The sequence below is a fragment of the Alosa alosa genome, chromosome 11 (assembly GCF_017589495.1).
Source record: "Alosa alosa isolate M-15738 ecotype Scorff River chromosome 11, AALO_Geno_1.1, whole genome shotgun sequence".
Classification (NCBI taxonomy): domain Eukaryota; kingdom Metazoa; phylum Chordata; class Actinopteri; order Clupeiformes; family Clupeidae; genus Alosa; species Alosa alosa.
In genome coordinates, this window is record NC_063199.1 from 28,451,575 (window position 1) to 28,464,293 (window position 12,719).

Genomic DNA, 12,719 nt, shown 5'->3' on the forward strand with positions numbered 1-12,719 from the left:
GCAAGGGAAAGAAAATGAGGGAATGGATGGGAGGTGGATGGAGGGTGGAGGTGGATGGAGGGGTGGAGGTGGATGGAGGGTGGAGGTGGATGGAGGGTGGAGGTGGATGGAGGGGTGGAGGTGGAGGTGGATGGAGGGTGGAGGTGGATGGAGGGTGGAGGTGGATGGAGGGTGGAGGTGGGGGAGGGGTGGATGGAGGGTGGAGGGATGGAGGGTGGAGGTGGATGGAGGGTGGAGGGATGGAGGGTGGAGGTGGGGGAGGGGTGGAGGTGGAGGTGGATGGAGGGGTGGAGGTGGAGGTGGATGGAGGGGTGGAGGTGGGGAGGTGGATGGAGGGGTGGATGGAGGGTGAGGTGGATGGAGGGTGGTGGTGTTTACGTGGGGAGGAGATGATGAGGAGTGGGACAGCGATACTTTGAAGGAGACACCAATTTCCTCTGCCATGCTGATAAATGAAATGCATATTATACAGCTCCCTTAGAAATGTGTGTGTGTGTGTATATTTGTGTAAATAGTGTACACTGCACACACACACACACACACACACACACACACACACACACAGACACAGACACACACACAGACACACACACACACACACACACACACACACACACACACACAAATGTTGGGGCTATGTGTGACAGTCCAGTAAACACCACTCTCTACTAATATCTGTCACATCAGGAGCAGGACCGAGGCATGGTGTGCTGACATTTCTCCAGGAGCTGCAGACAGTGATAGATGTGAGAGAGAGAGAGAGAGAGAGAGAGAGAGAGAGAGGAAAGAGAGATGGAAAAGAGAGAGAGAGAGAGGTCTTCTGGGACTGCAGGGACTGTGTTCCTCTGATGTGCCACATATCCAGAAATCCACCTTGCTTGGGCTAAACAACAACACCAAGGCTAAGGAAAGAATTGATGGGTAAGGTAAGGAATGGACAGAGACACGCAGACTGCAAAAAATTAGCAGAAAGTCTGGACAAAGAAGAAGAAGAAGAAGAAGGAAGAAGAAGAAGAAGAAGAAGAAGAGGTGATGGGAAGGCAGGGATAGGAAAGAGAAGAAGAAAACAGACCAAGTGAGAAATGAGCAGAGGAGCCTCACAGGACACCATAGCTGGGAGCAGCAGGAAGGGTGAGGCTTTCTTCTTCCTCTCTGTCCTCTTACTATTGCTGCCTGTTCTCACCAGAAGTGTGTATGTGTGTGTGTGTGTGTGTGTGTGTGTATGTGTGTGTGTGTGTATGTGTATGTGTATGTGTGTGTGTGTGTGTGTGTGTGTATGTGTGTGTGTGTGTGTGTGTGTGGAGAGGTACAAAGTAAAAACCGAAAGTATTAAAGTTAGAAAGCAAGAGAAAATTATGAAAAAGAAAAAGTGTCTGATGGCAAAAGAGAATAAGCATGAAAGCATGAGAGAGAGTGAGAGAGAGAGAGAGATACAGAGAGTGTGGGACAGAAATACAGTGTGAGAGAGATATAGATAGAGATACAGAGAGAGAGAGAGAGAGAAAGAGAGAGAGAGAGAGAGCGGCTGCAAAGCTGAGTGAATCAGCGGGATATCATCATTAGTTCAGATTAGTGCATTTGCGCTGCCAGTGACTGTGACCAGTGAACATGTGCAATTAGAACTCACAGATCGCTTCATCTCTCTCTCTCTCTCTCTCTCTGTCTCTCTCTCTCTCTCTCTCAGGGAGGATAAATACAGCACAGAGAGTCTGAAAGTAGAAATCAGCCCATCAACCCAGCAGGAGGGGAGGTCTCAGGAGGTGAGAGGAGGGGAACACTTGTCCTGGTCCTGCTTCAGTTCCCCCAGAGAATACTGCATTCCCTTTGGGACTCACGCAGTCCCTGTGCGACACTAACAACCACAGATATCACAGTTCAGATGTACAAACACACAGTGAAATGTGTGTGTGTGTGTGTGTCTGTGCCTGAGAGAGTTATTGTGTATATTTGTGTGTGTGTGTGTGTGTGTGTGTTTCAGCATAGCAAAGCAGCAGAGAAATACTGAATTTTGTACAAATGTGGTTTGCCTCGATCCTCATCAAGTCCTGTGGTTTTGCTCTTATCCCCACATGTGGAGGGGGCTGAGGACCAGTAATCTTACAATGTGTGTGTTTATATTTGTGTGGGCGTGTGTGTGTGTGTCTGTGTGTGTGTGTGTGTGTGTGTGTGTGTGTGTGTGTGTTTATATCTCTGTGTGTGTTTGTGTGTGTGTGTGTGTGTGTGTGTGTGTGTGTGTGTGTATGTGTGCGTTTGTGTGTGTGTGTGTGTGTGTGTGTGCTATTGCCAGAGAGAGAAGTAGAAGTGAATGACCACCCTGTCAAGCCTTTCACGTTGTCATGGTAATGGTTTAACAGCCTCCCCCCTTCCCCTACACTGCGAGGTACTTTTAGCCACTAACTGCTTGTGAAATGGCTGCAAAACTGAGGAACATGGTGTGCTTTTCCCATAATTTTAGCAGCAGGCCAAGTGTTTGTGGCAAACTTCAGACAGGCTGTTCTAAAGTTTCAGAGAGTTTTCGTCCTTGGGAGCAAATGTACTGTGGCAGGCTACTCCACCGGCTCACTTCTACCCACCATCAGGGGCTTGCCAGACTCATTTACCCATCCTTCCATCCATCCATCCATCCATCCATCCATCCATCTATCCATCCATCCATCAATCCATCATGTCTTCATGCACACAGACTAGCCAAATGTTTCACAACACAGACAGAGTGAAGAGAGAAGGAAGGGTGGATGCAGGCCGGAGAGTTTCAGTGGCACCAGAGAGACAGAGAGAGAGTGTGTGTGTGTGTGTGTGTGTGTCTGTGTGTGTATCTGTGTGTATGGTTCACTTCAGTCCCAGTGCAGTACCATTTGTGTTGATGGCCAACATGATAGGGTGAGGGGGGTGTGGTGTGATGGGGGGTTGAGTCTGACAGAGACACACGGTTCATCGTGCTGATACGAGTAACAGTGACATCATCCCAAATGAAAACAAATGGTGGACTCCAAACTGCTGAGACAGATGAGAGAGAGAGAAATAGCAAGAGAGAGAGGGAGGGAGGGAAAGAGAGTAAGAGAGAGAATGAGGTGTTTGGGGTTTGGCTGTAAGCTAGGACTTTGCTTAAGTAAAACCAGAGGAGTAGAAATTAAGCCTTACAAATATGCTTTGTTTCCTCTCTTCCTCTTCTCTCCTCCTACTCCTCCTCTCTCTGAGACACCCCCTCCTTCTCACCTCCGCTGTCTCTCTGAGCAGAGGAGACAGCTGTCTCGTCCCGCTCACAGCGCTGGGGACAGGAGACAAGTCCTGTCCTACTCCAATGGGACAGTGGACGGGAGCAGAAATGTGATCGTGTCCTCTGCTCGAGGAAGAAGGGAGGCAAACATGAAGAGGAGGAGGAGGAGGAGGAGAACAGGCAAACAGACAGAGGGAGGAGCCCTATATTGTCTCCAGGATTCTTTACAGCAAACAAATGAACCGTACCTGGTGTGTGTGTGTGTGTGTATGAGTCAGACTTTTAACGACTTTTAAAGTCTGTGTAAATAGAGTGTTTGCCCTGCCACCTCTACATTTCAGAAAGAAATACACACACACACAAGCACATACAGAGAGAGAGAGAGAGTGACACAGCTGTGCCTGATCACTCCCCTGCATGTGGAGGTAATTACCACACACACACACACACACACATGCACAGAGTAAAGTAAACTCTTGAGGCCTTTCAGATATCATAACATCTAATAACATCTACGAGACATCAGTATCACTCTCGTCACCCCTAGCTAAAACAAAAACCTGTGTCACAATCCAAAAACCCCTGCTCTGAAGTGCCCCCTCTCCACTACAATGTGAGACACCCCCTCCTTCTCACCTCCACTGTCTCTCTCACCACCTGCCACTGCAGCTATGGAATCAACAATTAAACAGTCACACTACATCAAATGACTGATGATTTTCTCTAACATTATGAAAGGTGTAAATGATGAATTTACTGCTGCAGTGACTTTCTGAAATCTTCATGTGTCAAGCCAGGCACACATAGACACGCAAATATAAACTAAACACACACACACACATAGACACACAGACACTTGCACAAACAACCTGTCTGAAACACTGATTGGATGTTATTCTAAGACATCAAAAGACTCCCTTTCTTCTTGTTGTCCTGGCAGTAAGAAGCCACTGAAAAAAGCTGACAAGTCGGAGCCAGTCGAAGCAGAACGCACGTGAGGCCTTAGAGGTCAATGTGATTTATGCGCAACGCTACACGCACCGCTTGACCTCCCCACACCATCTGTTGCTCCGCACTGCAACCAGACGCCCATACGACCACTGACACACGGCCACACAAGGCACATCACCCTACATGGACCGTGCAAAGGACTCAACACGCGGCGTACAAAGTACACTACATGAATTATATACTATAACGTTAAAGCACGCTGCATAACCAGCACAGAGCGTGTTTCATGAATAATACATACGCTAGCACCCTAAACAAACCAGCTCTACAGTAGGATTGAAAGAACACTCAAACTCTCTCCTCAGATCTGGATAAAAGTTAAAGGCAGGAACTGCTGAGTAAAATCTAAATAAATTGTTTTTATAATGTTTAAGGTATGGTCCTCAGTCACACACAACGGAATATACTTGTTTGTGGTGTTTTTCATTAACATGCTCTCCTGCCATGACCCATGGTAATGAAGTGTTATGAGCGATATCTCTCATACAAGGCTCTCACTGCTGTTAACATGTCCTAGTCTAGCTACATATACTGATATGATTAATCTCTGTCCTGATTAACTGTCCATCCTGTTAAAAGCAGAATCTGAAATAGATTCAGAAAACTAGAGGTGACATTTCTGGATGTTTAAGGGGATAAATCTGAGGGTAGCTTGTGATTTCACCCAAAGAGACAAGCAACAACCAGAGTAAATACATAAGAAACACTGAATTATGCATTGAATGAAATCTCTGAAAACTGTTTCGGGCGCATTTTGCCAGTTTTATAAATTAGTAAATTATACTTCCCAGTCACTTGCGCTGGAGGTAATTTATTGTTGCTGCCTTTCAGGTTAATGGGTCTGCGGTAATCACCAACACTCATTTTTTTAGTCAAGGTCATTTCAGAGCTCTGGAGCGCTCTCCCTGGTGTGGAGAGAGAGAGCAAGAGAGAGAGAGAGAGAGAAAGAGAGAGAGTCACGCTGTACGCAGGCAGGCCGCATGCCTGCTCCACACAGACTTCACTTGAGAGCAAAACAAAGAGATGCAGCGGGAAGCAGCACGTTGGTGGCAGCCCGGCTCCACCGAGACTCCTGCCAAGCTGTGGCTTGCAGCGTACCAGCATTAAAGCAATTAACATCAGCTTTGCATTTCATTTCAGTTCAATCCCCCCACACACCCTACACTACCCTATACTACACTCACACACACACACACACACACACACACACACAGAGACACACACACACACACACACACACACACAGGCCTCCCGGCTCTGACAACACGGGGGGTTGCAGGCAGGCAGCCGGGCAGATCAGGCGATTGGTTCCAGTGCAGAGGAGCGTTTGGGCTCCGTGCTGGTGTGCCTCCAGGAGGGGATTACGACTCGACAGTGGCCCAGCGGTGGGGCCAGTCGTGGGGGGACAAGGGAGGGAGAGAGGGGGATGGATGAGGTGATGCTTACTCTCACACTCATCCAGCACCACACCCTCCACATACATGCACACACACACACACACACACACACACACACACAATCACAAATACACTCACACACACACACACACAAACACATTCACAAACACAAACATACAGTACACAATCACTAACCCACACACACACACACACAGACTCATACACACACACACACACACATATACCCTCCATCATTCTGCATAGACCCAGCAGAGCGAGTCAGCCAAGCCCCAACCCAAACCCACCCCGACACAGCCCGCTCAGTTTCGCTCCAGTGATTCCCTTTCTCAGTGCCAGCCACTGTTTGAGCTCCAGGGGAGACTCTACGTCTCACCCTCATCATGTGAATATGCCTGAATGGCAGCAGAGCAACAACACTCATCACGGCTCACACAAACACACATGCATGCACACAAACATACACACGCACACACACACACATACAGACACACACACAAACACACACACTCACAAGAGAATGAATACACTGTCCCTCCATGCAGAGGAGCACTGGCATTATATCATTAATGTATCATTACCAACTCAGTGGTCACAAAAATATAATAAATAGGACTGTGTGTCAGAGGAGAAAGAAATGTTCAAGAGCATTAGCATTCATCACAGACTACGCTTGAATTAATAATGATACAATAATTACACATAATAATAAAAATAACAATGCTGTTATACTGTTATATATTATATATAGTTATAATGAACACAGCAATGGCACATTGGTGAATATTTGTCACAAATAAGGGATCATATTCCCATACTAGGGTCTGCTTTACTAGATCTCTATGGAACTGAGTAAGCAGCTGCTTGGTGGTGCTGCACAGCTTCATCTGCCAATGCGTTAGGGAGGGGACCTTGTAATGCCCACCCTGACCAAGAGGGGTTCGGTCACCCAGCAGACCTCCAACTCTCTGTCTGAGTGGTGTGGTGTGGTGTGGTGTGTGTGTGTGTGTGGAGAGGGGGGGTCTGGGGCACAAGTCCAAAATAGCCCCTCTGTCCCCACTGCCATTCTGGGAGACAACGGGGCGATGAAACGGCTCCTGGCTGGCTGCTTGGCCCCGGGGAGCAGAGGAGACAGCTGCCACGTCCCACTCACAGCGCTGGGGACAGGAGACAAGTCCTGTCCTACTCCAATGGGACAGTGGACGGGAGTAGAAATGTGATCGTGTCCTCTGCTCGAGGAAGAAGGGAGGCAAACAAAGAGGGAGGAGGAGGAGGAGGAGGAGGACAGGCAAACAGACAGAGGGAGGGGCCCTATATTGTCTCCAAGATTCTTTACAGCAAACAAATGAACTGTACCTGGTGTGTGTGTGTGTGTATGAGTCAGACTTTTAACGACTTTTAAAGTCTGTGTAAATAGAGTGTTTGCCCTGCCACCTCTACATTTCAGAAAGAAACACACACACACACACACACACAAGCACATAAGAGAGAGAGAGAGAGTGACAGCTGTGCCTGATCACTCCCCTGCATGTGGAGGTAATTACCACACACACACACACACACACACACACACATATGCACAGAGTAAAGTAAACTCTTGAGGACTTTCAGATATCATAACATCTAATAACATCTACGAGACATCAGCATCACTCTCGTCACCCCTAGCTAAAACGAAAACCTGTGTCGCAATCCAAAAACCCCTGCTCTGAAGTGCCCCCTCAGTGTGTGTGTGTGTGTGTGTGTGTGTTTGTGTGTTTGTGTGTGTGTGTGTGTGTGTGTGTGTGTGTGTGTGTGTGTGTGTGTTGTGGGTGTGTGTGTGTGTTGTGTTGTGCTGTCCAGAAAGCCAACTCTGATGGGAAGACCTTCATTAACTAGTTGACCTGAGCTATATTTTGATGCGAGACCGCTTGCAAACAAACTCATATTTTTTGGGGGAGATGAACTGGTCTGGAGGGAATTGCACGTCGGATGGAATGCACATATATTAGAGAAGCACCAAAGCGCGAAATTCTTGGCTCATGGCCAGTTTTGATATTAATACAGCTCGAGTGGCCAACAGTGATGTGTTTCTTCTGTGTTGTCTTGCATAAATAAATCTCTTTGGCTTTTGATTAATGACACTCATTGAATACAAATTCAATTATGCAGCTACAAGGTAATGAAACAAAAACTTTCTCAGTCCATCAAGTGAACAGCCAAGCATCTCCGCATATAGCAACTTCAAAAGGGCTAAACTGACAAATACAAATGACCTCCAAAACGCACACATAGGGCTCAAGCAGAGCTCAGCGAGAGAGAGAGAGAGCGAGAAAGAGAGAGGGGGGATAGAGAGAGAGAGAGAGAGAGAGACTGTTTTCATACTTGTCACTCTGAACCTGACGTGAGGCGCAGTGTGTGTTTGGCTGCGGGTGGTATGGCATTTGTTGGGCTAAATGCCGTTAGGAGTCCCAACCCCAACCCCAACCCCTGCCTCTAGACAGGTCAAAGTTCAGCGTTTAGACATGGCAGTGCTGTTCGGTCAACTCTGGGTAAGTCCCTGCAGATGTTTTTTTTTTTTTTCCTTTTGCCTCGGCTTGCCATGCACAGCACAGCAGCCAATGCCGAAAGCTTCCTTTTTTATCACAGCACAGCAGCAGATACTGTACATGAATGCACTGCTAGCAACAACGCCATCAGCTCTCTATGTCAGGGAGAATTAAAGAATTGTCAGGGAGAATTGAAAAACAAAACAACTACATTTAGGAACAATTTGGTCTTAGAAGCATTATATTTTGCATGGTATAAAAGAATGTGTGTGTTTGTGTATGTATGTGCAGAGTAAGTATATGTGTGTGTGTGTGTGTGTGTATGTGCCTGTGTATGTGCGTGAGTTTATGTGTTGTGTGTATGTGCGTCAGTGAGTGAGTGTGTGTGTGTGTGTGTGTGTGTGTGTGTATGTGTTTGCGCATGTGCGTCAGTGTGTGCGTGTGTGACTGTGTTGTGTGTATGCGCATTAGTGAGAGTGTGTGTGTGTGTGTGTGTGTGTGTGTGTGTGTGTGTGTGTGTGCTTGCGGAGTGAGTGTGTGTGTGTGTGCTTGTGTATGTAATGTGCACTCAGTAAGTGCATGCTGTGCTCTAGTCAATACGAGAGTGTTCTGAAGGTTCTGAAGCCACATGGTTTCAGTCATCAAAGATCTGCACGCTTGCATCTCTTGGCAGCCGGGATCGATTCCGAACCAATGAGCAAACAGAAATCTTTCTTAAGTCCTCCTTGCTCTCCGCGCCCTTCTGTTTTCCCTCACACTGAGCATGCTTGCACAATTCCCTGCCTTAAATATACATCTGAAGCACACCAGTTTGACCGGAGGAAGAAGCTGCTGGAGATGAGATGAGAGAGACTCCATGACGGCTACCCTGGCATCCAAGGGTACCTGAGGGACGACTCGCTCAGTACTTCTCTCTAACCATCTCCTCTGGCCTCAGTTAAAGAGCGAGACGTCTGACCTGTCCCCTTTGGACAGACTTCTGAGCAATGGCGAGCAAGTGTTCGATGGGTCTCAAATGATCTCGGCAGGACAGGAGACAGACACTCATTAGGACGGAGGGTTTGGTGAGCTTCTTCTCAGATTATAGTATAAAAACAGACACACACACACACACACACCAGTCTCCAGGTCTAAGACCACCACTACTGCTTAACATGATCTGACACTTAAACAAACATCTCTACTAATCAGTGTTCCAGTGTCACTTTCCATGGTTTGGCCTTAACGTTTAGTTAAAAGTTAAGCATTTAGCATCTACTGTTTAAAAGCAGTTTCCCATGGCTCAATATATCCCCATGCACTCAATGCATTCCAATTAGGTGTTTTTCTAAGTTATATTGTTTTTCATCTTCAGATGGTCTCAAAATCTTACTCAACAACAACATAGTTTGGCAAGAGCCATGGTGCATCTTTTCAGACCCACTGGCACCATGAGTTATGTAGTACACTACAGTGAGTGAGGATCCTGTTCTTCAGAGAATATCAACGTGGGTCTGCCGCTGATTTTTGGAGGCATTATGCAACAGCGTGCATTGTTTTGTTTTATTGAGATGGGGGGTGGTGGGGGGATGGTGGTGGTGGGGTGTGGGCAGGGAGGAGAGTCAAGCAGAGATGAGTTTGCCAATGGAGCCGCATGCTCCAGCCCACTCGGAGAATTCTCTCAGAAATGGGTTCTTATTAAGGCAGACGGAACCTGTGGCTTTCTCTGTTTGGCTCCACCCAAGTCCAAAGTATTACAGAATCAACACTGTCTCGTGCAGTCTATTTGTTTTTTTTGTTTGTTTTTGTTTATGATGGTTTTAAATCATCCTCCAAACACCCAACGGGTGTGTTCACTGTACTGCATGAGAAAACATGAGATTTTATAGGATGAAGCTAATAAAAATGTATGACTTGCGTATCTGAAAAACATATATCGGTGGGTTTCAGTGATGTTACATGGTAGAGCTGCAAATCCTATACATGCAGAACAATTTATTGAACTGCAGTTGGAATTTTAAACGATGCAACTGTAAGTCAAGTTGAAAATATGCTATATATGTGTATGCATAGCCTACACCTTCCTTTAACCTGCTTATACCACACGACATGTAATTTTTAATCTATCTGCCCTATGCTATTCTGCCTAATCCCTGTCACTTCTTATCGTCTACAATACTGTCCATTTCCACATGGTCTGTGGTGTCTGATGTCCTGTGATTCCCACTGGAGAGCTATTCTTCATCTGCCTTCTTTTACAAACCTCCATCGGAGAAAACAGGGCGTTCCGCTGCCACTTCATTGGTAAATTACAGTGTGTGCTACTTTTAGTAAATCCTGATTGTGACAACCAGGGAGTCAATGTATGTGTTCTATACAACGCAATGCAGTTTATGATGTTGTATAATATTATGCGTAAAGGTGAAAGATGTAGGCCTATCAATGATGGACATGTAACATGCATTCTGAGACGCTTAAAGAGATCCAACCTGTCATCTCAGGTTATGGAAAGACCAGCACTTAAGATTGAAGAGTGTCATTGGGGTAGCATTTTAGTCCATTACACAAAACATATAAAGTACATTTGGAAAAAGCCATCTGGGTTATGTGATAGGCCCTGTAGCCTGCATCTCAGAATCTTTAATTCTTGCTTATAGCCGTGCATAGAGTCTGATTCTCCACTTGGACACTGTAATGTCAGACAAATCGCATGTGTCTGTTTGGCTGAGTTCCTGCCATCCTTATATAATATAGGGGACTAGGCTATGTAACTGACTCACCTACTGTAGTATGTATGTGACATGTGACAACAGTAGGCTATCTTTTTGTGTCTTTCTGCTTAGCTTTGGGCTATATTGTAATGCCACAACTACAATTTAGAACAGCTGTTTTTTAGAACACTGACACTGTGGTGAAATCAGGAAAGTTAAACCTGGAGGCCACTTGTCTTCTAAGGGATTAATGCAGGCCTGTTATGCTCAGGTGTGTAGGCCTACATGACTGACCTATGCATAGGCTAAGCCTGAAATGATGCTGGACTTGGAGCAGTAATAACCGGCAACTTGACATTTGGACATCCCATAACTCTAGTCTCTAATACTTATATTCCTTAGAACTGTAGCATTCATTAGAAACAACAACAAAAAACTCAGGGAAATGTGTCAAAACTTTCATGAAAGTGTTCCTTCGGGTTCTGCAATAGCCTACCTGTCCATTCCATTTTGACATACTGTAGGCTAACTGTCTGCACGAAGGGCACAATGTAGGCCTAATCCGTTAAAACGTTACATTAACCTTCAATAAATAGCCTACTTTTCAAACGAAGTAACATTAGACTCTCTCGCTTCGGGCCCCATTCGGCCAGCGGAGCAGGGGGGCAGATTGACTTGTCACCGCTGTGTCTTGACAACTACCCCGGCTACGAATAGCCTTCACCGACTCCCCCCCTCCAACCTTTCGGTCCACGATGTTTTCCTTACGCTACAAACTATAGCACACGTTAATTTCGTTGATGAAGCCAAACCGTTACTCGAGTCATCTGATCTTCGCGTTCACAACCTCCACGTATTTCTGAGTGAGCGAACTGCTGCAGGGAATTTAGAGAGGCGACATTGCTGAGATTGGAGGGGGAAAAGAAAATGTGCATCACGACGTCACACTTCCCTTATCTTTGAAGTTCGAAAAGAAAATGTGTCGGCTGGTCTTGTTTTAGCACTCTCGGAAGGAAACCACTCATAAGGGAATTGCAACAGTTACAAAAGAATGAGAACACGAAGGCTACACAGACTTAGTTACAGTTTAACTGCGGCGGCGCCGTCGGTGGTAATAACACAAGCATGAGAGTTCAAAACATTCAGATGACTTACCAACCGAGCCTGTGCCCGATCCCGAACCAAGTAAGAGATACCAGATCCACATCCTACAGTCTTTTTTCCGGCCTGCCCTTAAATCACCCCGCTGTGTGGCAACAATCGGGGCGATAAAAAAAAAACCTTTCCCCCCTTTTCACCACTTGCTGTAATACATAGCGTACGTATTTTCCCTCTGTAGTTTTACTCCAGGCAAAGTTTTGAAGTTAGCCTAGTTGCATGGAGAGGTGGGCTCTCACGCTGTGGGACAGCCTACGCATCGTGGACCGAGGGAGGGGCAGAGGTGGTCGGCGATGGAGGGGTACTTGAGTTGAGTCGGGTGTCGGGTTCGCACTTATTCTGGAGAGGCGGAGACTCGCCCGGGAACAAGATGAGAGAGGCGAGTGCTAAGGATAGAAGAATGAAGCGCTATGTCGCTATATAACTTCCACGGGTTAAGGTGTAGGCCTACTTTCCTTATAATATATTAGCCTATAATTAGGCAAATTATATAATGAATATGAAAGTATAATATGCGTAGCCTAGTTGGCTTAGTAAAATCCTTATACCCAGTGAGTGACTTGAAAAATATAATTTTTCCAAGTGAACTTGAAAAATATAATTTTACCTTTACAGAAATAAGATCATACAAACATGGATACTATCCAAACTCACAGAAATGTAAAAATGAAATAGCATGTGAAGTTACAAAGGTCAAAGG

At 46.1% G+C, this 12,719-nt stretch overlaps 1 protein-coding gene across 1 annotated transcript in view; it reads right to left on the minus strand.

The window, feature by feature from the left end:
* The window catches only part of ldlrad3 (low density lipoprotein receptor class A domain containing 3), an 80,183-nt gene extending 67,879 nt beyond the window's left edge, over window positions 1-12,304 (minus strand). The window contains exon 1 of the mRNA XM_048257963.1: window positions 12,017-12,304. Coding sequence (XP_048113920.1) covers window positions 12,017-12,068 — 52 coding nt within the window. The 5' untranslated portion in view covers window positions 12,069-12,304. The remainder of the gene's footprint in view (window positions 1-12,016) is intronic.
* Between the last annotated feature and the right edge of the window lie 415 nt (window positions 12,305-12,719).